The sequence below is a fragment of the Zymoseptoria tritici genome, chromosome 4, assembly GCF_000219625.1.
Source record: "Zymoseptoria tritici IPO323 chromosome 4, whole genome shotgun sequence".
In the NCBI taxonomy this organism is placed as follows: Eukaryota; Fungi; Ascomycota; class Dothideomycetes; order Mycosphaerellales; family Mycosphaerellaceae; genus Zymoseptoria; species Zymoseptoria tritici.
Genome location: NC_018215.1, coordinates 1,257,738 through 1,280,317, shown reverse-complemented (window position 1 = coordinate 1,280,317; position 22,580 = coordinate 1,257,738). Strand labels below are relative to the sequence as shown.

Below are 22,580 nucleotides of genomic sequence, written 5' to 3'. Positions count from 1 at the left end.
GCAAGCGCGAGGAGCCTGTGGAAGAGCCCGCTGCGACGACGGACCTGGCAGCGGCCGACGCGAAGCCGTCTCGCACTAGCAGACAGGACAAACGCCGCAAGTCTTCTGTGTCTCCAGCGAAAGCCGTGCCAGACACTGCAATGGCACTCGTCAGCATCGACCAATTGCCAAAGAATCGACAGGGCGTCGCGCAAGGGATCTCGACCGTCATCGTGAAAGACCTAGAGGCGAAGTCGAAGGCGGGTTACAAGATTCCGAATGGCCAGACTGCTCAAGCCTTGGGCGATCAGCTCGCGACGAGAATCGAGTACGAGCTCGACATGGTGCACGGTGTTGGCCAGCCTGATTACAGGACCCAGTTCATGGCTATTCGTGCAAACTTGGTCCAGAACAAGACATTGCTTGAGCGGCTGATCAACGGATCGCTGAGCGCAAACGAGCTCGCGCTCATGAGCACGAGTGACATGGCCAGCGAAGAGTTGCAGCGCGAGCGCGCGGAGCTAAAGGAGGTTCTTGACCGCCAAGCCGTGGCCATCGTCGAAGAAGGCCCCCGATATGCCCAGGATCACAAAGGCTACAGACTGATCGAGGACGAGACCAGAAGCGCGGAGCCAACTCAGGATATCCAGGCAGCCGCGCAGAAACCAAGCGTGTCACATGAGAGAAGTGGCAGTTTCACCAACAGTGGCTCGCCCGTGCAAACTCTCCAACGACCACTCAGCGTCGACGTAAGCAAATCACAGGACCCGTCCGGCGACCGTCGCCCATCAAGCCAGCAATTCGACATGGGCAGTATCTGGGCGAAGACTTCAGCGCAGTCGCCGACAGTAGGCAGCACACCCTCTGCGCCGCGACCAATGCAGGCGCCAGCTCGCCGCCAAAGCTCAACGCAAAACGGAGCCATGGACGATCCGGACGTGGATCGCATGCTCCAGGACAACGACGACTACGCACCAGTCGAGACTACTGGAGAGGATACAATCGTGTGGCGCGGTAAGCTCGTGCAAAACACTGAAGAATCCGCGCCGACTGTGAATGCACGTTTCGTTGCTGGTCGCGACCTCGCACCCACAGTATCATGGAATAGCCTTCTTCCGAACAAATTATCCATCGATGGTCGACTCCAGATCAAAAAGGCAGAGGATTATCTGTGCGGTCTCCGATGGAGCTCAAGCAGCGACGTGACTGTGCTGTCGCTCAAGCCATATGACAATGCTGCGGCTTTCAACGAAGTTTTCGACTACTTCAACAGTCGCCAGCGCTACGCCGTCATTGAAAAGGACAAGCCGCCCATGGTCAAGGACTTGTACATCATTCCGATTGAGGTTGGCGGTAAGCTTCCATCCCATGTGGAGATGCTCGAGCACTGCAGTATCAAGCAGCCAATCGAAGACAGATTGCTCCTGGCGACCTTGATCGTCGCGCGCACGTCAGATAGCCCTGTGCCTGTACAAGAGACACCAGTTCAGATGCAGCCCAACGGCCAATTCCCGCCGCATGTGCGTCAGAGCTTAGGAGGCCCGTCAGGATCTCCGCTGAACGGCCAAAATCCGACGTTCTCGCCGCCGAATGCGACTGGATACGGTGCACCGCAGGCCAACGCTTTCCCGCCGAACCCCTATGGTCCGCCGCCGCCAGTGCAACAGCGTCACTCCGATCCTTTGGTTGAGCGCATACTGGGCGACATGCAGTTCGCGCCCACCGTCCAGATGATCTTCCGAGAGGCAGTCACTTTGACTGAAGAACAGCTTCGTAACCTGAGACTGATCCTCGATTCAGACAAGAATGCTGCCACCGACTTTCAGGCTCTTGCGGATAAGCTGTACGGCCAGCGTCCTTGACTGTGATCTTTGCGGGGAGTATACAGGGCACAACCAAGCAGAAGGATGTACCTCCTAGGATGGGGAGGCATAGGATGCCCTGCCTTTGACAGCGTGGTTCGAGAAGATTTTCAAAGATAGGATGGGACATCCTTGACGTTCATTCGTGGAAGCAGCTTGTGATAGCTGCTAGTCTTTCGTGATACCCTTTGCAAATTGCTCCGTGTCTACGGACATAAGAAGAGGGCATGGGTGGATGGAATGAGGTGGGAAATGGAACTCGAATATATGGGAGCGACGCTCGTATGCAATGCAATGCAACAGCCGTCAATGCGATTCGTTGGTGAGATTCTTTGTTTTTAATGTCATACCCGAATTGCACATATTTGCATTCAGTATAATAGAGTACCGTATGTCGCATGTTCCAAAAGAAGTTCTTGGTCCCATTCCCGTCATGTCTGAGTTCGTGGGGCTGGAAATCTTCCCCCACCATTGGACAGTCATAAATCCAATAAATATTTACCTCGAACAACCCACCACTCCTCCTCGCCCGTACCTCACCAACCAACAAACCTCAACATGGCGGCCGAGCAAGTGGCCGACACCGTCAAGGATGCTGTCAACAATGTGGCAGAGAAGGTGTCGCAACTCACGACATCCGAGCCGGCCCCGAACCTCGTACTGGACGAAGTGACCGGCGAGAAGGTCTCCAAGTCGGAGTTCAAGAAAAGGCAGAAGCAGCGCGAGAAGGATGTGAAGAAGGCGGAGAAGGAGGCTACCAGACAACCACCGCCACAAGCCAAGCGTAAGGCTGGCAGCGCCGAGGAGGATGAGGCCAAACTGAACCCGAATGTGAGTCAAAAGGCTGCAGTGGATTGCACCCACAAAAGGACGCGAGCGAAGTATTGGAGCTCTTCACTGACATGTCATGGCTCAGCAATACTTCGAGATCCGCTCTCGCGCGGTCAAGCGCATGAAGGAGACGAACAGCCCAAACCCCTACCCGCACAAGTTCCATGTTACGTATGACCTGGCGAACTTCGAGAAGGAGTTCGGACACCTCAAGAAGGGCGAATTTATCAAGGAGAAGGTGATGAGCATCGGATGCCGGATCTACAACATTCGCGTTGCTGGAGACAATCTTCGTTTCTACGAGGTCTCGGTCAATGGCGCAGAAATTCAAATCATGGCTCAGAACTTCGAAAACACAAGTGAGGTCCCGTTCGCCGATCAGCACGAGATCCTGAGAAGAGGAGACATCATCGGAGTTACTGGCTACCCAGGACGGACGAACCCGAAGAGAGAGGACAACCCAGGTGAGCTGTCCATTTTCGCTCAGAACGTGGTTCTGCTCGCACCTTGCCTACACCAGATTCCCTCCGAGCACTATGGTTTCAAGGACTTGGAGGAGCGATACCGCAATCGTCACTTGGATTTGATCATGAATAAGAGCACTGTCCAGACGTTCAAGGCACGGTCGAACATTGTCAAATTCATCCGCAACTACTTTGACAACAATGGTTTCTACGAGGTGGAGACTCCTATCCTGCTCAAGTCGGCTGGTGGTGCCACCGCGGAGCCCTTCTACACCGAGCACAACGACTTGAAGATGACTTTGGCTCTTCGAATCGCCACTGAGCTGCCGCTCAAGCAACTTGTTATTGGAGGCATTCACAAGGTATACGAGATTGGCAGGCAGTTCCGCAACGAAGGCATCGATCTCACGCACAACCCCGAATTCACTACCTGCGAGTACTACGAGGCGTTTGCTGATGTCTACGACGTCATGGACCGTACTGAGGAGCTTGTGGAGGCCATGGTCACGGAGGTCACTGGCGGTCTGCAGACTAAATTCACCACTCAGACTGGCGAGGTCTACGATGTCAACTGGGCCAAGCCATGGAAGCGTGTGGAGATGATGCCCGCATTGGAGGAGGCCTGCGGAGAGAAGTTCCCACCGGGCGACCAGCTGCACACTGACGAGACCAACCAATTCTTGCGCCGCATCTTGAAGAAGGTCAACGTGGAGTGCACACCCCCTTTAACGAACGCTCGCATGATTGACAAGCTCGTCGGCGAGTTCATCGAGGAGAAGTGCATCAACCCGACCTTCATCACAGGTCACCCGCAGATGATGAGTCCCCTGGCCAAGTACCACCGCACAAACACCGGTCTGTGCGAGCGGTTCGAGGCTTTCGTCTGCAAGAAGGAGATTGTTAACGCTTACACTGAGTTGAACGATCCATTCGATCAGCGTCTGCGCTTCGAAGAGCAGGCAAGACAGAAGGCGCAAGGTGATGCGGAGGCGCAACCGCTGGATCAGGGCTTCTTGACCGCGATGGAATACGGCCTCCCACCTACTGGTGGATGGGGAATGGGCATTGACCGCATGACCATGTTCTTGACCAACAACTACAGCATCAAGGAAGTGTTGACCTTTCCGTTCATGAAGGATCAGGATCTTGCGCCGAAGCCCAAGGCTGCTGAAGTTACTGGTGTTGAGCCGATGCCTGAAGAGGGCATTCGTAAGTGATACTCATATCCTATGAATTATTTCAGGCTTGCTAACGAAGGACAACAGCACACAAATAGATGACTGATCGAATACCAGGACGGCAAAAGGCATGAGCACGAGAGATGGATGACCTGGAATGGTCGACAGCGAAGCTATATATCCAGCAAAGAGTGCAGAAAGCTGTCCATCGGCAGGTCTTGTAGCATGACTGATCGCGACCAAAATGAACAAAGTGTCCCTCGAATCACTCCTGTCCAAGTCGACAACGATCATCACCGTCACACCGGACTAGTTTTAACTCTTCTCGCTCAATCTGTGCACCGTACTTGTCACCCATCACTCCTGCCTCGCGACTCATGCAGCATGACTTCGTCCAGTAACGTCTTTCGACACCAAAATCAACGTTTCACCCTCATCGTTCTCGGTCTCAATCGTTTGCACAGCCACTCTGCGCCTCGGATGTGGCGTCGAAACCACCACTCAGAACGCCAACTCAGCTGCGATAGCCATGCACTCTTACCGCCTGTCGCAGCTCCAAGCTACTAGCCATGGCGATGGCCACCAACGTCAGGCCTGGACTATATGCCTCATGCATGTCCAGGTCTCTGAAAAGATTTGACACCACACGGAACCGACGAAGAGCCTGACGAGACAACAACCATATGCGCATCACTGCCTGAGCCCTTCTCTTACCGCCCAAGACGCCGAACGAATCGCATCGCAACAGGACGGTCATTCGTCCTCGACGTCCGAACCCCAGCAATCTGCAAGCGACAGCAATATCGCCGCAATAGTTCCCGGACACGTCGACGCAAACGCATTCGTCCTCCGCTTCCGCCCGCTGTCACTCGCCTTCACATTCGAAGCGGGAAGCAGGCCTCTGGATCCCGTCATACATCTACTTCTGGCGCTCTAGGTGCTTTCAAAATTGGCCGAACGAGACATCAAAGCTCCATTGTGTGTACGGACAAGCAGACTATTCCCGCCCTTTGTTCCGCCGCCAACAAAGACTTGGCTATCTGCCAACACTCGATCGACCTCGTCGCAACGGAGCTTGTACATACCCATACATCACGACGAGCAGTCATATTCCTAGCGCATTCAGCATTCACGATTGCAACAAACGGCAACTTGCTGGTCAAGTCACACGGATACATATTGAGGTTTAAAAGCTGCACCTACAACAACAGCATCGAACCATGGTCGCCATAGGCCAGACGATCACGATCGTCAACAAATCAGGAAAGGTTGTCGGAACCTCCAAACATATCGTCAATGTCTTCAAGGAGGCCAAGAGCGCTTATGCCGAGAAGAAGGCAGAGATCAAGGCCAACAGGAAGGCGAAGCAGGATCTAGAAGAGGACGAGCTGAAGGCACAGAAGGCACTTCGTGTCATGACAATTGAAGACGACAAGAGCGATACGAGTTCGAAACATGGCTCCAGGAGAGGCAGTGACAGTGGACGTTCGACAAGGAGAAAGCCTGTTCCCAGCCGTGGCAGGCAACGACCGCCGGTCGAGCGCGGCGTATCGGACAGCTTCTACGCCAACGATGGACTGGTCAGGCATGACTCACTCGGCCCTTCACCACTGCGACAAGGCTCTACTGTGTCCCTCGGCGAAGAAGATCCACGTATGCATGAGCTCACGCGGAGACATACTGATGGCATGCAGCTGCACCACAAGCGAGTCAAAGGCTCCGCGCGGAGCGCCAGCGCCGATGACATCGACATGGATCTTGCGTATGGCGAACTACCGCCGCCTCTTCCCGCCAGAAAGGGTGATGAGGACGTGGAGCTCCGAACAAAAATGTCTGCATTGCAACGCCTTCTTGATGAAGCAAATTGCGTACAGCATTCTGCAACAGCTACAATCGAGAACCTCCAGAAGAACCCTGAAGCTCTCGCAGCCGTTGCTCTGACTCTTGCCGAAATCTCCAATCTCGTCGCCAAAATGAGTCCCGGCGCCATCATGGCGATGAAGAGCGCCTTTCCCGCTATACTCGCTCTGCTCGCGAGTCCGCAATTCGCCATCGCTGCTGGTGTCGGCGTCGGCGTCACGATCATCGCCTTCGGCGGCTACAAGATCATCAAGAAGATCAAAGCAAGGGATGAGAAGAAGTTGCTTGAGGATGGTGTTGCGATCCCGGAAAGTCCGACCGAGGAGATGGACGAGCTGCGCGAACTTGATCGAATCGAAATGTGGCGTCGTGGTATCGCGGACGAGCAGGCTGCAAGCTCGGTCGGAACCAGCGTCGAGGGCAATTTTGTCACCCCTGGCGCGACGCGGACATTGATTGAGGAGGGAAAGATCACAGAGGCGGACCTTAAGCCGAAGGAGAAGAAGCATCGCAAAAAGAAGTCGCGGAGTGAGGCGAGTGGATCTACAAGCAAGACGAGTAAGACGAAGAAGACGAAAGCTTCGAAGGAACCGTCAATGTTCCGGTCGCTCTTCAAAGGGAATGCATGAACATGGTTGAGATTTCGGTGGATTTGGTCAGATTTGCATGTGAGCGCTTGAGCGAATGACGTTGGAATCATGTGCCTATATAGCAGGGCTTTACAGATGAAGAATGAAACATGAAGTCATGATGGTAATGCATCTCAGTCGTGCCAAAACTTTCCAGTCTGGTTCGTTTGCCTCTTGCTTGTGTGTCTCTCGTTTGGCTTGACTGAAAGTTTCTCATAGCCCAGGCGTGCTGTCCTGCTGCAGGCTGTCGCCCATTTTTACAAGTCAAACGTGTACTCCTTGCCCTCGTCGTCCTTCTCCTCGACCAACTTCATCGTAACCTTCCAAGCAGGTAACTCAACCAATCCGTCCTCTAACCAGAAAACAATTTCATTGATCGGTAGACCCGCATAGCTGATCTGGTCCACATCAGTGACACACTGATCGTCCCAGACAGGCTTCGCCTTTTCATCCTCCACCCGCTCATGAACGATCAACATTCTCCAAATCTCGCCTTGCTGTGTCGTTTCGTTCTTGTACAACAGCGTCGGCACGAGCTGGACGTGCCATGGAGCGGAAGAGCCAAAGTCGTCATCATTCCCTGATAGGACGCCGTTAAGGATGTCTGTGCTGTTTGATATTGCCGCCGTCAATTGCAGGCCTTTCGAGGGCGATGCTGTCAGAGTGAGGGAGGAGTTGAGAGAGGGATCGACGGCCGTGAAGCTGCCCGTGTGGCTTTGAGCGAGACTGGACCAGATCGCGGCTTCGGCTGCTTGGACGACGCTGACGGTGACGAGCTCGTTGATCTTGTCGAGGAGCTTCGGATTGCCACCGACGAGGATTGTGATGCCGAGATTGAACTCTTCGAGGATGATGATCCGGGTAAAGTAGCCCGGAAGCCCGCCTGACTTTGTTACGAACTGGAAGAGGTGATTTGTCAGTTCTCGTGATCTGTTCAGAGAGACTGGCTACGACTAGCTTGTAATTCGTACCGTGATAGGTCGACGACTATCTTTGAGTACGCGATCGGAACGAAATATTTCAAACGGCGTGCCGTAGAAGCTGTTCATGCCCGTGGCCCAGCTCCCAGGCATGAGCCAGTTGACACCAGTGGCCAGAGTATTGAAGTGGGTCAAAATATAGCGGACAAACTTGCTCATGTCGGAGCTACACGAATACAACCCGCCGGTAGGGTTTTGAACTCCTTCGTCGATGTCCTAAATTGTATGGTCAACTAGAAGCTCCAGATCGTGCCTTGAGCGATTGACTGGAACTCACCCAATAATTACCAGTTCCTGGAACGACCGGAAGGACTGCATGCTTGTCCGATGGCTTCTCAAAGGAGCTAGAAACCATATCAAGGGGCTCCAAGATTGCCTCGACGATGTACTCTTCGTAGGGCATCCCAGTGACTTGTTCGATCACGAGGCCCAGCAGATCGAAGTTAACATTCGAATATGTCGACTTTTGATTCGGCGCGAAAAGCGGCTTCGCAGATTTGAGTCGCTTCAGTAGATCTGCGCGGCCGCATGGCTTGTAGTTGTTCTGTGTTACTTCAGCTGCCGTTACCCCTGGATCACGGTGTCACTCTTACATATTCGTCACAAGGAGGCAGAGACTCCTTAGACGCTGGTGGTAGACCGAGTTTAAGTGCATCTTCTGCAAGGTTCAAAAGATCGCTCTGACCAAATTCTCGAGGGACGCCAGAGAGCTGACTGGCCATACTGCGGATCGTTATGTCTTTCCATGGTATAGTGAAGTCTGAGGAGTCGAGCTCGGGGATGTACTTGATCACAGGGTCGTCAAGACTCAAGTTCCCGGCATTGTGTTGATGCAGAATTGCGAGAGTCGTGAACGTCTTTGTAATCGAAGCTATCCTGTACAGGCTCGAAGAACTGACATTCTGATCACCTGGCCGTGTTTCATTGAGCACTTTGGCCGTGTGGAAAGCACTCCACAAGGTCTCGGTGCTGGATGTCACTTCGACAGAGAACGATGACGATTCGTAGTTCTCTTGATCAAGTATGTCTCGCAGACTGGCCTCGATAAGCGGAAAATCTGACTTCAGGTCCTCCTTATTCCAGCTGGGGACCGGAAACGCTGGCGATGGTTCGTAGCAGGTTGCAGCAGCGATGGGTAGAATGCAAGCCAGCAGCGGGAATGTGGTTGAGAACATGGTGCGCGTGTCATGAGCGAAGGAAAGACGGAAGAGTGGTGAGCTGAAGATTGAGCAGGGGTCTACGGAGCTCGGGTTCAGAAGGATTCACTTCACGCGGCTTGAGTCAAACCTTAAAATTGAGGTGGCTTATTGCCCCCGTCCGTAGTGTCTACGGTGTCTAGGAGGTTCGCCTAGACTGGTTGGATCAAGCAATTCGGTTGGACTGGATGACATGTGTTTGACAAGCCAGCTCAGTGTTAAGGATCTTGTGGTTTCATAATTCATTCATTCATTCATTCACAGACTATCATATTGATAGGAGTCCAATGACCGCCGGTGCGAAGCACGAGCCATCATCTCTACACATCATCGTAAGACAGTCCCACATCCCCATTTCCCATTGCTGTCGCCCAGTGTTCGAACATTTGGACCACTTCCAAAATTGCAACATCTTTCCGCTTTCATCAGCTTCACAATCCTCCTCAGCCACCATTGGTTGAATGGACACTGCTCAATTTGCAACTGCTAGATCGGTCTAGCTTTAGAACTCCTTGCAGAGGTTCTGCAGCCGGTCCAGCGACGAAGCATCGATACTGCCCAAGATCTCAATCTGTGTTTCCGCATGCGAGGATTTGTCTTTGGTGAAATGGACAACAGAACTTGGCTTCAACTGGGGCGCACCACCGTTCCAAACCGCGACCTTCAGATGCGGGTGTCTACTCTGGGAGTTGAAGGTCTTCTTCTCAATGTTCGAAGCACGAATGCTGACGTGTTCGGCCTTCAACCCCTCTGGTTTTCCCTCGAGCCCTCGATTGCGGTAGGTGTAGATGGGCACCTCAGTCCAGTGCTGTTCGTAAACGCCTGTGACGATGAAGTATCTCAGTTTGCGGTAGAAGCGAAGGCCGCTCTCCTGTGGTCCATCGAATATTTCGACACCATCGGCGACTGCGGTAGGATCGGTACATGCCTCGAGTTCAAAATGCCGGATGATGGCACCCTGCTTGAGTTTTACCTTGAGCATTCCGCGCCGGATCTCAGCCCCACGAAACTTAGTCCCTCGAGTTTTAGCCGTCTTGCCGTTTTCCTTGACAATGAAGTTGCTCTGTGTGGGGCGCGAGAAGTTGCTGGACGCACGATTGCTCTGTTCAGCGGTCTCGGCATCGAATCTCAGATCAGAGAATGGATGCGCTAACTTGTCGATGGCAGTGGCCAACGCTGTCGAAACTTGGACATTGCTGTCATGACCATAATCCGCATTGCTAGCATCGCGTGCACTCGTTATCTCTTCCTGCTCTTCGAAAGCGGCCTCTTCAACCCGAGAACCGTGCCATTTCGCCTTGATCCCGCCAAACCAACGCGCTTGGGAGTCCCTTGCGCCCGGAGGTGGCTTGCCGCTTCGCTTGGATTTGCTCATGTTGTTGTTGGACTTCGGGAAGTTCTGGATCCCTGGCTGCAGGTATGTGCTTTTGAACAGTACATTTTCAAGTGCGAGGAGGGTAGCAGATCAAATCAAGTGTTAAGGTATGAGATTGGCCATAATGCGTCGAGTGTCGAGTGTCTCGTGCAGTCCTCGACGTGGGTGAATGGAACGGTCTGATTCATCCCAGTCACCGCCTCGGAGCATGTCCAAGCCTGGAGCAGTAGTGATCTGAAGGGTGAGATCTGTCTCAAGGTGTTGTGTGCCGTGCGCCGTGTGCCGTGCGTCACTCGACGCTGCAAATGAGAAGCAGCAGCTTCTTCTTTTCCACTCTTCAAGACAAAGACCACACCTCGACATTGTGAGCAGAAGTCGTTTGTTCTTGGGTGTCGTGAACAAAGAGCCACAAACATTAAAGCGAGCACTTCTCCGTGCTCGCATTTTGTCTTCTCCAGAACCTTGCCGCAAGACAGATCGCCTCCGCAATATAATATCCAGCAAATTTTGAACATGGTCGATCAGACACTGAGGGGCGCAATGGCGCAATGCGGACGAGCGCAAGTCGCTCGATGCAAGCGTATTATGAAGCGAGTCTGCCATCCGAGGAGCAAGACATCCAAGGCCAGCAAATTCTACATCTTCGGAGAGCAGCTCGGCCGCATCAAGGAGCTGACGGAGACGATTCGCTCACACGAACGTGAACGCGATCTATTGGATAGACGGCTCACTGCTCTGCGAGAGGGAAACTCGCAATTGTGGGATGCCTATCTTGAAACGCACGACCAGCTTGAGCAGACTCGTAATGCCGAAGCCAAGACGATGGCGGAGGAGTTGAGTTCGAAAAAGATAAAAAAGATCATCCGGAAGAGGAAGGAATTCGACGCCAAGCAGGTAGATGTGATGTATGAGATAGAGCTCCTCGATGAAGATCTCAAACCTCTGAGAGCAGAGCTGTGCCAGCTCCTTGGAGATAGTCTGGTTGAACAAGGGATGATCAAAACCACGGCCCCGCCGACGAAAGGAGAAGGTCTACCAGAGGGCACGGTGAGCCTAGGAGTCTGCTTGTCGACTCCGGACCTCGGGACGGACTGTTCAGACGCGGCTTCTGGACCAGAGTCACGTTCCGAAAATTCAGACCATGAGGAAGATTACCCTGAGCGACTCCGAGAAAAGGAGAAGGACCACCAGCAATTCTGGGCCAGAGTCGCTTTCGGGAACGCGGCGACCGCAGCCGACAAAGCAGACCAGGCGTTCGAAGCTCGATTCAACAAGTTCGAGGAGGAGGAAGCTCGGCATCAGCGAAAGCTTGAAGCCGGAGAAGAGGTCGAGGATGTCCAGGAGATGTATCTCCGCCATTTCAACGAGACTCGACGCCTCACGCAGGAGTTTGCCAAAGCAGAAGAGGAATACTATCAGGCCAAAGATGCTGCCTTAGCTGCCGGGCTCGACTTACGAGATGCCGAACTCGAATCCGGATTCCTGGACTATCCGGATGACGGCTATCGTCTGAGCGAGGCAAAGGATGATGCAGGTCCAGTCGACCACGTTCGAATAGCGAATTGGATTGAGACAGTCTCGTCGCATGAGATTGAGATCGAAGACCAGATCGAGGGTGAGGCAGCCGGCACCATCGAGGACTGGGATGCGGAGTCTATTGAGATGTGCGATAGCCGGAGCATGGTGGCGGAAGGTCCTGAGCGGCGTCGAATCATGAAGTGGGAGGCATCGTTGCGGTCCCAGGGGCTTGGACAGAGACCTAGCGCTTCTCTGGAAGCCAAGTCTGAGGGTCAGAAATATACTGAGGAGGATGCGGTGCACACCGTGGAGTTGTTTGCCTGCTTGCCGTTCTTTCGTCCATAGCAGAATTTATGCCATATACCGTCGATATCATGTATCAGACCGTCGTATTCTCGTGATCGTCCAGTCCAGAAAGTTGTTATCGATGCCTTGCATCGAACACAAGGTTGATGAATATCATGGCATTCACGTGTCCATAGACAAAGCGTGCACGACACATCCTGTGGTATAGCCTGAGCTTTGTTCGAGAGGCTCAGAAAACGGAACATGGTTCTGGAAAATTTCGTCAGTCCAATGTTTCGGTCCATTCTGTTTGACATAACAGAACTTACCAAGCCCACAATCATTGCGCATTGCCAGCTCGTGACAGAGACCTGAGACTCCGTCGAGCTAATCGTCCGCCTCGCAATGAACTGTTGCAGAGCCGCTGCGGGAGCCGCGCTCCAGACAATTAAGAAGAGCTTTGCCGTCGCGAAGAACTTCGCCTCTACTCATAGCAAAGCCGCCACCGCCGAGCAGAAACCCATGAGACTCACCAAAAGCCGGCCGGAGAGAAGGAGCCACAAGCTTTGGAGACGGTCACCGCGCCTCAGAGGAAAGGGAGTGGTGATTTCTCGAGACCAAGCCGGCCTTCTCGCTGAAAAGCTGCTAGTCCTCCAAAAAGAAGAGCATCAAGCGCTTCACACTCGAATCCGACTTCGAGCGCTTGACAAGAGACTGCAAGCACTCCATAGCCAAATCCATGACGACGACTATCACCTCGATGGAACAACCCGTCCAAAAGACAACCGTCTGCCGGAGCCAGAGGTCAGGGCCTTACGGGCCAGGCTAGCCGTCTCCTGGAAAGCAAGATCCAAGATCGAAGCAGAGATGGAGGGACTGGAGCAGCAGTGGGAAGAGTCGTGCGCAAATCTTTCTGACATCCGCGCCGAGCTGGGATCGGATCTCCTTCATGCTTTCATTGACCTGAATGTGATTGCGGAAATGACGCTACGACTTGCGCGCGACGATGACCTCGAGTCTGGCTTCCTCGATTACGCCGATAATGGGTATCGTCTCAGTCAGGAGGCAGAGATCGCAGGTTTCGTTGATCGTGTTCCAATACAGAACTGGGTCGAGGCACTGCCCGGTGACAATTCTGAGAGGGAAGTCCCATCGGCGCAGACGGTCGAGAATCAGGAGGCCGAGATTGCATCAGCCGCTTTCAACCATGGCTTCATCGAAGGTACAGAAGTTTTCCTACAGCGCTGGAGCAAGTGTGACCGACGAATGGCGTGCGGAGTCCATTGGGCTGTGTGATAGCCGCAGCATGGTTGCCGAAGGTCCAGAAAAGCGTCGAATCCGCAAATGGGAGGCACTGCGCAGCTTTCCCCAGGATTCCGGAAGAGCATAGATCAGACATGAGATGCGCCTGTGGACGACACAATGTGTGTATATCCTTGACTCCAAGGTAAATATGGGAAAGTGTAGTCCAAGTATGAATATTCAAATACTCAATGATCTCGTGTCCAGTGAGTTCAGTCATCCAGTTCCTCAAATCTTCCTTCTTGGATAGCCTGCTCCACAGGATTCTGCACGTTCATGACACCGGTCGCCTTGAGTCGTTCGAAGAGAACGAAGAGCTTCTCAGCCTCGCGCTCCTTTTCCTCATCCGTCATTTCTTTGACTTTTGGTGCATTCGCTCTCTCTGCGCTCAGTCGCTGACCGGTAACGGGATTGATGTCGAACCCAGTTCCCGTAACGCCGTCACTTTCTGTGCTGCCGGAATCCATAGCAGTGCGTGGTATCTGGATGTTCTTACTCGTGAGGAAGCCTGATGCAAAGCCGTAGCCGATGTTCTTGATGAACCTGTCAGGGTCCTTGTCGCTGAGCTCAAACAGCAAGCTTGAGATAACAATGCGTAGCCTCGGCAGGACTGGCGAGCATGAAAGTCGCAGCAGACGAGAGGCCAGCGTGTTGCCTTGTCCGAGTGGCCTCTCGCGATCTTCGCTGGTTGGAAGAAGAAGTTGTTGCATCCATGATTTTGTCTCCTGTGTTCCAAGCTCATACCCTAGTATCAACAAAGCACACAAGGTTGCTGCAGCCTCATCAATGTCCTTCTCGGCTTGATGCCGGATGGCGCCGTCCAGGATGAAAGTCAAGCGCTCGATCACGGACTTCGGGTCAGATTGTGGGAACAAAGGACTCACACTCGACTCTTGCTCCACTTTCGCTCCAGGTTCCGTGGCTTGAAGATCCAATTTTCCCAACGCATTTAGAGCGGATGTGATCGGGGGCTGAAGAGGTTGTTCTTGTAAAGGGAAATACAAGATGATGTTGATCAAAGGCTCGATCGATGGCAAGAACCTCGAGCCCTGGTCAGGGTAGTGGTGTATAATGTTGTACAACAGTTTCAAAGTCTCAGTCATCGACATATCATGCATCGGTGAGGTGGCAGAGCTCGTACGCTCTGGTTTCGAGAAGCGCTTGGCGTGTCTGGCGATATGTTGATTTATGCTTTCCGCAAGCTGATGTTGATTGATGAGGGCGCCAAAGTCGATTTTCGTTTTATATGTCAGGAGGAACAGCATTCGTGCGACGAGGAATTCGTCGTCTCGGTTGTCGACTTTGAGCCTTTCCGCAGCTTTTGGTGCATATCCAAGATCGACGAACGTTTGACGGCACGGCTCGTTGAGGTAAAAGGCGTTTGCTAGGCATCGCAGAGCTTCGCGAGATGTGTCTGGAGCATCGTCTCGATCAAGACCATATTTTGAAAGTACGGTAATACCCTAGAAGATGCGATGAGTATTCGCTCGAGGCGTTTCTGTGACATAACTAACTTGCCCGCTTTGTGAAGATTGGGCTGGCGTTGTCTGCAATACGGCCTAGGACCTTCAGTTGACTCAACAGGTCTTGCTGTTCTGTACATGTCATCAGCAAGGACAAGAGTGAACAAAGTGAGACATCTCACGTTGCAAAGAGAGCTTCGCGCCTTCGAGGTTCTTCTCAAGTTCGAGCAGCAATCGGTCCACTTCTGCGGTGCCAGCGGTGCCTCCATTCTGGCGTTGCATGACCGCGGTCATGCGAATGGAAAACCTGGAGCGACTGAACAGGTTGCGTGATCTCGTGAGGCCCGGAATCAGCGTATCGGATGGGTCTTCTCTGAGAGGTTGATGTGTTCTAATGGGGTCTTGCTTCGGCAGTTATTCGATGGGTCTCCAGTTGATGCCTGAGGCACCCACGCTGCTCGCTCTTGCCAACCTCCAATTAATCACGAGACGCGTCTTCCCGATCCGCGCTTCACGCGACGTTAGCGGACCCTCGATTCTTCGTCCATCGTCCCTTCTGCCACCTCCGTCCTGCACCACTTCCAGCAGCAGGCGTTGTAGAGGACCTTGCTCGATATGATTGCGCTGTCTTGATTGCCATCTTCTGCCCTGGACGCAGGAAACATGTCGTCGCCGGTCACTTCGTCCTCCGTCTTCTCTTCCATGTCCGCCCGGCCGCCGACACCACCGAGAGACGTTTCCACCGACGTTGATGATGCCTTGCGATTCCTCGAAGAAGGCCATCAAGAGCCGGACGTTGACGCCTCCAGCACCAAATTGAAGAGCTCTTCTACCGATACGCCGCCACCGAGATCATCACCGACATCTTCACAGCTTCGAGGCTCGACTGCAGTGAAAAAGGTCGACTTCTCACCTCATCCAACGTACCACTCCCAAACAGCGCACACTGGCTCTCCGAGACCTCACTTTCCACGACAGCTGTCACTGATCCGTGCTGCCAAACCGCTGAAGTCGATTCTGAAGCCTTCGAACGAGCTTCTGCCTCTAACTCCGGACGACCTCGAAAGCAAGATTAGCGTCTTTTCTCCTCAGGTTCCTGGCAGCTTCCGCGCAATGCTTCAGTCAATCATCAGACTCCTGGAAGGTTCTTCGCGTGATGGGCGACGGGACGCGTATCTGGCGCTCAATGGAGCCTTGAGAACATATGACGGCGTTCCAGAGCCCCAGGCCATCGTGGAGAAGATCCAGCTTCTGATGCAATTCATGACCAGAGACATGGCTTGGAAGGACTCCACCGGTAAACTTGACTCGCACATGGTCACTCAGTCTTTGCAGCTCGCATGCGCTCTCTTGCATAATGTGGAGGTGGCAGAGGCATTAGACGATGACTTCCGGGCCTTCATCATCGACCGATCGATCTTCGTCCTGGAGCAGCCGGAAATGCCCAAGTCAATTGTGAAGAGCCATCTCTTCATTCTCTGCCAACAGCGATACAACCTGAGCACGCTGAATGCCTCGAGGGTGGATAAGCTCGTCACCGCACTGCAAACAGTTGAGACCCGATGCTCGGGCAATACTGCAATCGCCGGACGTCTCATCATATTCCAGAGACTCATCGAGAAGGCACCGAGCACGATGCTGAACCGGATGCGGGACTGGATCGAGCACATGTTCCATGGTATGATGAGCAGTGTGAAGGATGTACGCGCTCGAGCGATCGAGGCATGCGCGCAAGCATCTCTTTCCCTGGGAACAAACCAGCAGGCAACCAAGATCCTGCATGAGATTTGCGAGAAAGAGATGGAGGATGGCCGAAGTTATGGAGACTTCGTCAACCTGCGACTGATGCAAATGTGTGGCGACAAAGAGCTGGCTTCGTTAGTACCTCGGATCTGGTCAGCAGTTATCATGTTTTTTCGTTGCAAGCGGAAACCAATCGACAAATGGCCGAAGTTCAGATCTTGGTTGTTGACTTTGCAAAAGTGTCTGAACTCGGGCGACATGGCAGTCAAGCATCAGGCAAACATGGCTTGGAACAAGTTGGTGTTCTCAGTCATGCCTGACTCGTCCACCACGGAGACAATGCGGTCCATGTTGACCGTGCCCATTGTGGTCGGGCTGGAGAAGCGCGGGAACGACAAGACTGCTCAGTACCTGCGCCAATTTGCTCTAGACAGCTACTGCAACTTGCTCCACTATGCACTACGGCCAGCACTGTCGCACGAGGAATTGGATCCGGCCTGGGATCTCTATGTCGGACCAATACTAACAAAGATGATCAAAGCTGGCAGCCGAGGGCAGCTCAACGCCTGTCGCGTACTCCACGGACTTCTTCAGAGCAGGACTGGCGTCTGGAACATCAATGCTGCCATGGAGCCCGATGCCATCACGCCGGCAAATCTTCCAAGGCTTGACCCTCGATGGATACGATCCCGCCTTGGGAAGATCATCAAAGTACTGGAGCCAATGATCATTGCAGGCATGTGGTCGCCCGCGCAAAGCAACGAGCTGGTCGATGATACATGGCGTCTCATGTTGCAAGCAGTGACCGAGGCAGGAAGTCAAGAAGTCAAAGCATCCAACGAACTGAAGGAGGCAATTGCACAACTGGTCAACTTCTTCCGGCGCATCTGGAACTCCACGACCAAGGATCAACAGAATATGGAAGACTTCGTATGGGTTGCGCGGTACCGCCTACTGCTCGAGAGCGCGGTGACATCTATAGGCGTTGGCCATTTCGGAGACGACATACTTTCCAGGACGAGCGCGGATGAGCTAGAGGCCGCACCAACACCATCACATCGCAGCTCGAAGCACGCTGTATCCGCTCACGCGCCCTTCGCATTCTTGTACGCACTTTACTATCAACCTCCGATCGCGTTCCAGATGGGCCCCTTCTACGATGACTTTGTGGCCTGGTTTTTGCATCTTTTCTCGACAGCAAAGAGCTCTTCCGCTTCCACGCTAGGTTTGCTCCATCGATCGATGCGATTCTGCGCAGCCTTGCAACGCGTTGGCGCCTCAGATCGTGTCGCCAGCATTGTCTGGCAAGGCGTCGCGGACAGAGCTATCGCAGTACTCGACAACCCTCCAGCGTCGTGCACCAGCCACGATACCAGCGTTCTGGGGCTGACGCTTCGCACTTCGCTCAACATACTTTCCGACGGACTGGCCCTCACGGACGCGACCTCCGACTGCTTAGCAAGGGCTCGTGAGCTTCTCGAGGCCGCTTGCAGATCAGCCAAGCATCACGCAGGGAATGGAGGCGTGGCCTTGGGTGTGATGGAGCCGCTGGCCAAGTCTTTGATCCAGACACTCGACGATCTGCCTGTGCCGACACTGTTGCACATTGCGGCGGGCCTCTTGGATCATGGCGTCTGGCCGCATAGTCGACAAGAGCTTGAGACGAGCCGAAAGGTACTGTGGGTCGTGAGTCTCGAACCCTCAAAAAACAGCTCGCTTGACCCATTTGATTGCGTATATAAGGCAGTGGACCGGATCCTGGCACGAGCTTACCGTGAGGCTGGCACTGCATCTGGAGCTTCGTCGAAGCTTTGGGACGATGCCCTCACCGCGCTCACCAAATTCCTGCGGCGCTGTCCCACGCAAATCTTGTCTTCGGCTCTCTCCAACGTAAAGAATGGACTTTCTGTGTGGATTGCGGATGCGCAGCGATTAGTCTATCCAATCACTGGAGCTGCATCCAACGCTGCCGCTGCTCATCGCGTTGACCGGCTGTGGTCGGAGGTGGCATTGCTATTGAAGAGCATGCCGAAGCAAGACAGTGCGCTCCTAAAAGCAGTCGACCAACTGATGGTCTCTGCGTTGTCCAGCCCGAGCAAAGTTATTGTCAACAACTCGATACTCTTTTGGAACTCGTCCTTCGGTAATGGAACAGCTTTGGAATATCCTCCTAATCTGGTGGCTGTTCTCCGTGCCAGGAGTCTCCAAGCGGATCTCTCTCTCCCTGGTCTCCCACAAGAGCAGGCTGATTCGGAGGTAGCATCGCTCCCGGTGTTCGCGGAATCGCAGTCAGCAAGCGTTCCGACATCTCGCTTCGAGTTTTCGCCGGCACCTCGCTCCACCCCTCGTCTGATCCGAAATCAGTCTCCTGAGAACTTCTTGATCAAGCAGCATCTCGCCGTGCATGGACTTCCATACGATGCCGCGGCGGTGTTGGGAGGCTCTTCCACCCGATCAACACCCGCCAAGGCGAAGGCCGCTCCCAAACTTCGCCATGACGATTCTCAGATTCAGTTCGCTCCCATCGACTCTTCGCCCGTCTCGTACAACAGCGAAGAATCTCAGGTCTTGACGGAACATCAAAAGGAGGTCAAAGAGAGGCAGCGTGGCGACGCGCAAATGTTTCCAGGAATGTCATCCAGTCCTGCCATGAAGTCCAGTGCTGCACGCAAGAACATTGCGAAGAAATTGAACTTCACTTCCGGCCTTCCGCACGCAGAGAACGAGAATAACGAAGGGACGCCGACAGGGCCAGCGGACGCGAATCCAATGAGCGACGATCTTCCCTCATCTCCCACTCCTCGCGCTACTGCAGTCGTCGATGCCAACGCGCAGGTCGACGATGATGACGAAGACGCCTATGACACGGACTGTGACCCCCCTTCGTCGCCTCCACGAGACGATGATAGCAGACCACGGGTCCAAACGCGTGTCGTGGAGCAGGTAGAAGCTGTAGAGGAGGAGGGTGACAACGAGATATCCGGCCATGCAGATTCGGCCTCAGAAACCTCAGCTGCGGTCTTAGGCTCGGATTTGCCATCCGACACAGCGCTGCCAGCGGATCAACTTCGACGAGAAGCTGCAGCTGCAGTCGACGAGACTACTGTTGTGGAAAGCTCTCCCGAAAAGGCCACCGAGGAGGCGTCTGAGCCTGCCCGCTCTTTCGAAAGCCCGAAGAATACCCCGCCGACTCCGTCCAGAATCGAAGACTCCATGATTCAACGCTCCGAAGATAACACACCCGACGTTGTCAGTGCGAGCACTCCACAAAGTCACGGGGAGAGCAAAAAACGGAAGCGCAGTGCCGAGAAGGCTTCTTCGGCAAAGAAACAGAAACAGTCGCCATTCAAGTCATTCTGGACTGGTCTTTTAAGCCGAAATCAGGAAGCTGACAACGACGACGATATCGAGGATGAAATCGTTGTCGCAAGTAGCCAAGTGGTGCGGTCTCCGCAGCCGAGTCCCGAGAAGAAGACCAAGCCATACTCTCCCCAAGTGGTTGTCACAATGAACAGGCAGAGTTCCGCAAACAAGAAGGGTCCTGAAGATGCCCAGCCCTCTCAAAGCAAACGGACCAAGAAGGCGAGGAAGGCCGAGAGCAAAGAATCGTCGAAGACTGTCGAAGCGGAGTCTGTGTCGGGTGTTAAGCGACGAGCTTCGGCTATGAGCTCAGGCAGCGTCGACGAACCGGTCGACTCCAGCATCAGCCGTGTGGAGGAAACCCCTGCTCCCGGCAAGTCGCGTAAGAAGCGCAAGTCGAAAGCAGGCCGACAATCGCAGGGAGAAGCATCAGCACTTCGAACTCGCTCCAGCGATTCGCAAAGCCAATCTCAACCAGTGCAACAGCCCGACGAGGACAGCGACCACGAGGCCGCCAGTCCAGAGAAGCAGCTTACGCAGGAGCACTCGGCGGCCGTACGTAGTAAGAAAGTCGTACAGCCAGCCAGTATCCTTGGCCGTCTGCGAGGTGTGTTGGCAGATTGCAAGAAGATGATCATTGGCAAGCCGGAGGATGAGTGGGAGTTCGACGATGTGCTGTATGAGATTCGAAAGGAGATCTTTGAGGCAGAGAGGCGTGGTCGAGATACTTGAGCTGGTTTCGTGAGAGGACTCCATTGCTTGATTGCTCATTTCTGCAGAGTGGAAGAGAACATTGTATGTAAAACATGGCTTGAGCTCAGGTTTAGCATGAATGTATAGGACTGTTGGAATAATATCGATTGACCCTGCTCGTGTGAGTGAGGCCGCGACCCAGTGCAGCGGTGGCCATTCATTGGCCGGAGACGGTGCTCCAAAGTGTATGGAGGTGAGGTCAAGTCTAGGCCAGTGACATTGAAAGTCAGGGTTGCATTCGCGTCAAATATTGATGGCAATTGGCTGCCCCGTTCAAAGACCTTCCAGGTTTCCATTCAAAGTGGGGGCCAAGCTGTGAAAGCTCCCCAGCTCTCTCCCTTACATCATGTCTCAGGTCGTGCCATTGTTATCAACACACAATTCATCCTGTCTCCTCCTTACTTACAAACGAGAACATATCGCAATCATGGGTGAGTGCCCCTTAGAAACGATACACCATTAGCATTCAATTGACTTCATCATCAGATCGTCCAAACAAGCCCTCCGCCCTTTCGCCCTCGACGACCGGTCCTCAACCCTCTGTACACGCCGACAAGGGTAGAGTGGTCGCTGTACTACCAACCGGCGACTCTGTCGAGGTCCTTCTCTACGGTGCATCGGTCATCAGCTGGAAGACCAATGGGAAAGAGAGGCTTTGGCTCAGCACCGCCGCGAAGCTGGATGGCAGCAAGCCAGTGAGAGGTGGAATACCAGTGGTATTCCCAGTATGTGACGTGACAATGGCAAGAGACGAAGACAGCCGGAGCGACATAACTGATAATGACAACAGGCATTCGGACCTCCACCGAAAGACCACGCTACAAGCGCTCTCCCTCAACATGGCTTCGCTCGCAACTCGACCTGGGAGTACCTGGGCAAGTCCTCCTCCGAGTCCGGCTCTCTGGCCAAGGGCGGCGACGACAGTGTCAAGCTCGACTTCGGTCTATCACACAACAACCTCAGCGAGGAGCACAAGAAGGCATGGCCGTATGAGTTCGCACTCGTGTACAGCGTCACGCTGTCCAAGGATGGGAGACTGCAGACGATGTTGAACGTGAGCAACTCGGGCAAGGAGAGCTTCGAGTTTCAGTTCTTACTGCACTCGTACTTTTTGATCAACGTGAGTGCCGTACATCCTCGGAGCGCAAGTCTGTGCAATGAGCTAACAGGCGATCAGGACATCACACGCACTCAAATCACCGGCCTCGGAAGTGAAACCTACATCGACAAGATGCTCAATGCCACCGAACACAAGCAGTCCCCGGCCAACATCTCCATTGCCGGCGAAGTCGACCGCGTTTACAAGGGAATCAAGCAGGACACCACCTCCGTGGTGGAAGACGGCAAGCCGCACCTCGACGTCATCCGCGACAACCTCGCCGACACGGTTGTGTGGAACCCCTGGATCGAGAAGTCGAAGGGTATGAGCGACTTCGAACCGAAAGATGGCTACAAGACGATGGTGTGCGTGGAGGTGGGCACTGTCGATGGATGGCAGAAGCTGGAGTCTGGTGACACGTTCGAGGCGGGCCAGATTCTGAAGGCGTATTGACTACCGTCGGACGAAAAGGCGGTGCTGTGATAAGGGATAGATTGGGATGAATTACGAGTGTCATGCACTGGGTCAATGATAGATTTACGAGCAAAAAGCGCATTGGATGAGAAGGCACGGGAGGTAGACGGAAAATTTGCAGTGATTATTCTGTTGATCGCGTGATCTGAACTCAAGGAAGCAATTCGCATCCAAACTCCCGTGCCTTTCGCCTCCGTTGTGGGCGCGGCATACCATAGCCCTGCTTTGC

At 53.7% G+C, this 22,580-nt stretch overlaps 8 protein-coding genes across 8 annotated transcripts; 4 read left to right on the top strand and 4 right to left on the bottom strand.

Annotated features, from left to right (window-relative positions):
• Window positions 1-2,372: 2,372 nt before the first annotated feature.
• MYCGRDRAFT_109091 (lysine--tRNA ligase) lies at window positions 2,373-4,448 on the top strand (the record flags this gene model as incomplete). The annotated part of the gene is made up of 3 exons (XM_003853392.1): window positions 2,373-2,672; window positions 2,758-4,345; window positions 4,432-4,448. 3 exons carry the CDS (start codon window positions 2,400-2,402, stop codon window positions 4,446-4,448), a joined length of 1,878 nt encoding a protein of 625 aa, XP_003853440.1.
• A 427-nt stretch (window positions 4,449-4,875) lies between these two features.
• On the bottom strand, window positions 4,876-5,527 carry MYCGRDRAFT_104142 (uncharacterized protein; the record flags this gene model as incomplete). The annotated part of the gene is made up of 1 exon (XM_003852920.1): window positions 4,876-5,527. The coding sequence occupies one exon, from the start codon at window positions 5,490-5,492 to the stop codon at window positions 5,280-5,282; it is 213 nt and encodes a 70-aa protein (XP_003852968.1).
• A 621-nt stretch (window positions 5,528-6,148) lies between these two features.
• Window positions 6,149-6,911, top strand: MYCGRDRAFT_80419 (uncharacterized protein; the record flags this gene model as incomplete). The annotated part of the gene is made up of 1 exon (XM_003853393.1): window positions 6,149-6,911. One exon carries the CDS (start codon window positions 6,288-6,290, stop codon window positions 6,801-6,803), a length of 516 nt encoding a protein of 171 aa, XP_003853441.1.
• A 61-nt stretch (window positions 6,912-6,972) lies between these two features.
• Window positions 6,973-8,958, bottom strand: FLP (putative FLP FmtA-like protein, betalactamase; the record flags this gene model as incomplete). The annotated part of the gene is made up of 4 exons (XM_003852919.1): window positions 6,973-7,702; window positions 7,775-7,999; window positions 8,061-8,327; window positions 8,371-8,958. The coding sequence occupies 4 exons, from the start codon at window positions 8,956-8,958 to the stop codon at window positions 7,061-7,063; spliced, it is 1,722 nt and encodes a 573-aa protein (XP_003852967.1).
• A 523-nt stretch (window positions 8,959-9,481) lies between these two features.
• Window positions 9,482-10,354, bottom strand: MYCGRDRAFT_92520 (uncharacterized protein; the record flags this gene model as incomplete). The annotated part of the gene is made up of 1 exon (XM_003852918.1): window positions 9,482-10,354. One exon carries the CDS (start codon window positions 10,352-10,354, stop codon window positions 9,482-9,484), a length of 873 nt encoding a protein of 290 aa, XP_003852966.1.
• A 3,317-nt stretch (window positions 10,355-13,671) lies between these two features.
• On the bottom strand, window positions 13,672-15,191 carry MYCGRDRAFT_85675 (uncharacterized protein; the record flags this gene model as incomplete). Its single annotated transcript, XM_003852917.1, has 3 exons — window positions 13,672-14,922; window positions 14,974-15,018; window positions 15,105-15,191. 3 exons carry the CDS (start codon window positions 15,189-15,191, stop codon window positions 13,672-13,674), a joined length of 1,383 nt encoding a protein of 460 aa, XP_003852965.1.
• Window positions 15,192-15,585: 394 nt separating this feature from the next.
• Window positions 15,586-20,757, top strand: MYCGRDRAFT_92517 (uncharacterized protein; the record flags this gene model as incomplete). Its single annotated transcript, XM_003853394.1, has 1 exon — window positions 15,586-20,757. One exon carries the CDS (start codon window positions 15,586-15,588, stop codon window positions 20,755-20,757), a length of 5,172 nt encoding a protein of 1,723 aa, XP_003853442.1.
• A 407-nt stretch (window positions 20,758-21,164) lies between these two features.
• Window positions 21,165-22,330, top strand: MYCGRDRAFT_71048 (uncharacterized protein; the record flags this gene model as incomplete). The annotated part of the gene is made up of 4 exons (XM_003853395.1): window positions 21,165-21,209; window positions 21,265-21,503; window positions 21,569-21,898; window positions 21,956-22,330. 4 exons carry the CDS (start codon window positions 21,206-21,208, stop codon window positions 22,328-22,330), a joined length of 948 nt encoding a protein of 315 aa, XP_003853443.1.
• Between the last annotated feature and the right edge of the window lie 250 nt (window positions 22,331-22,580).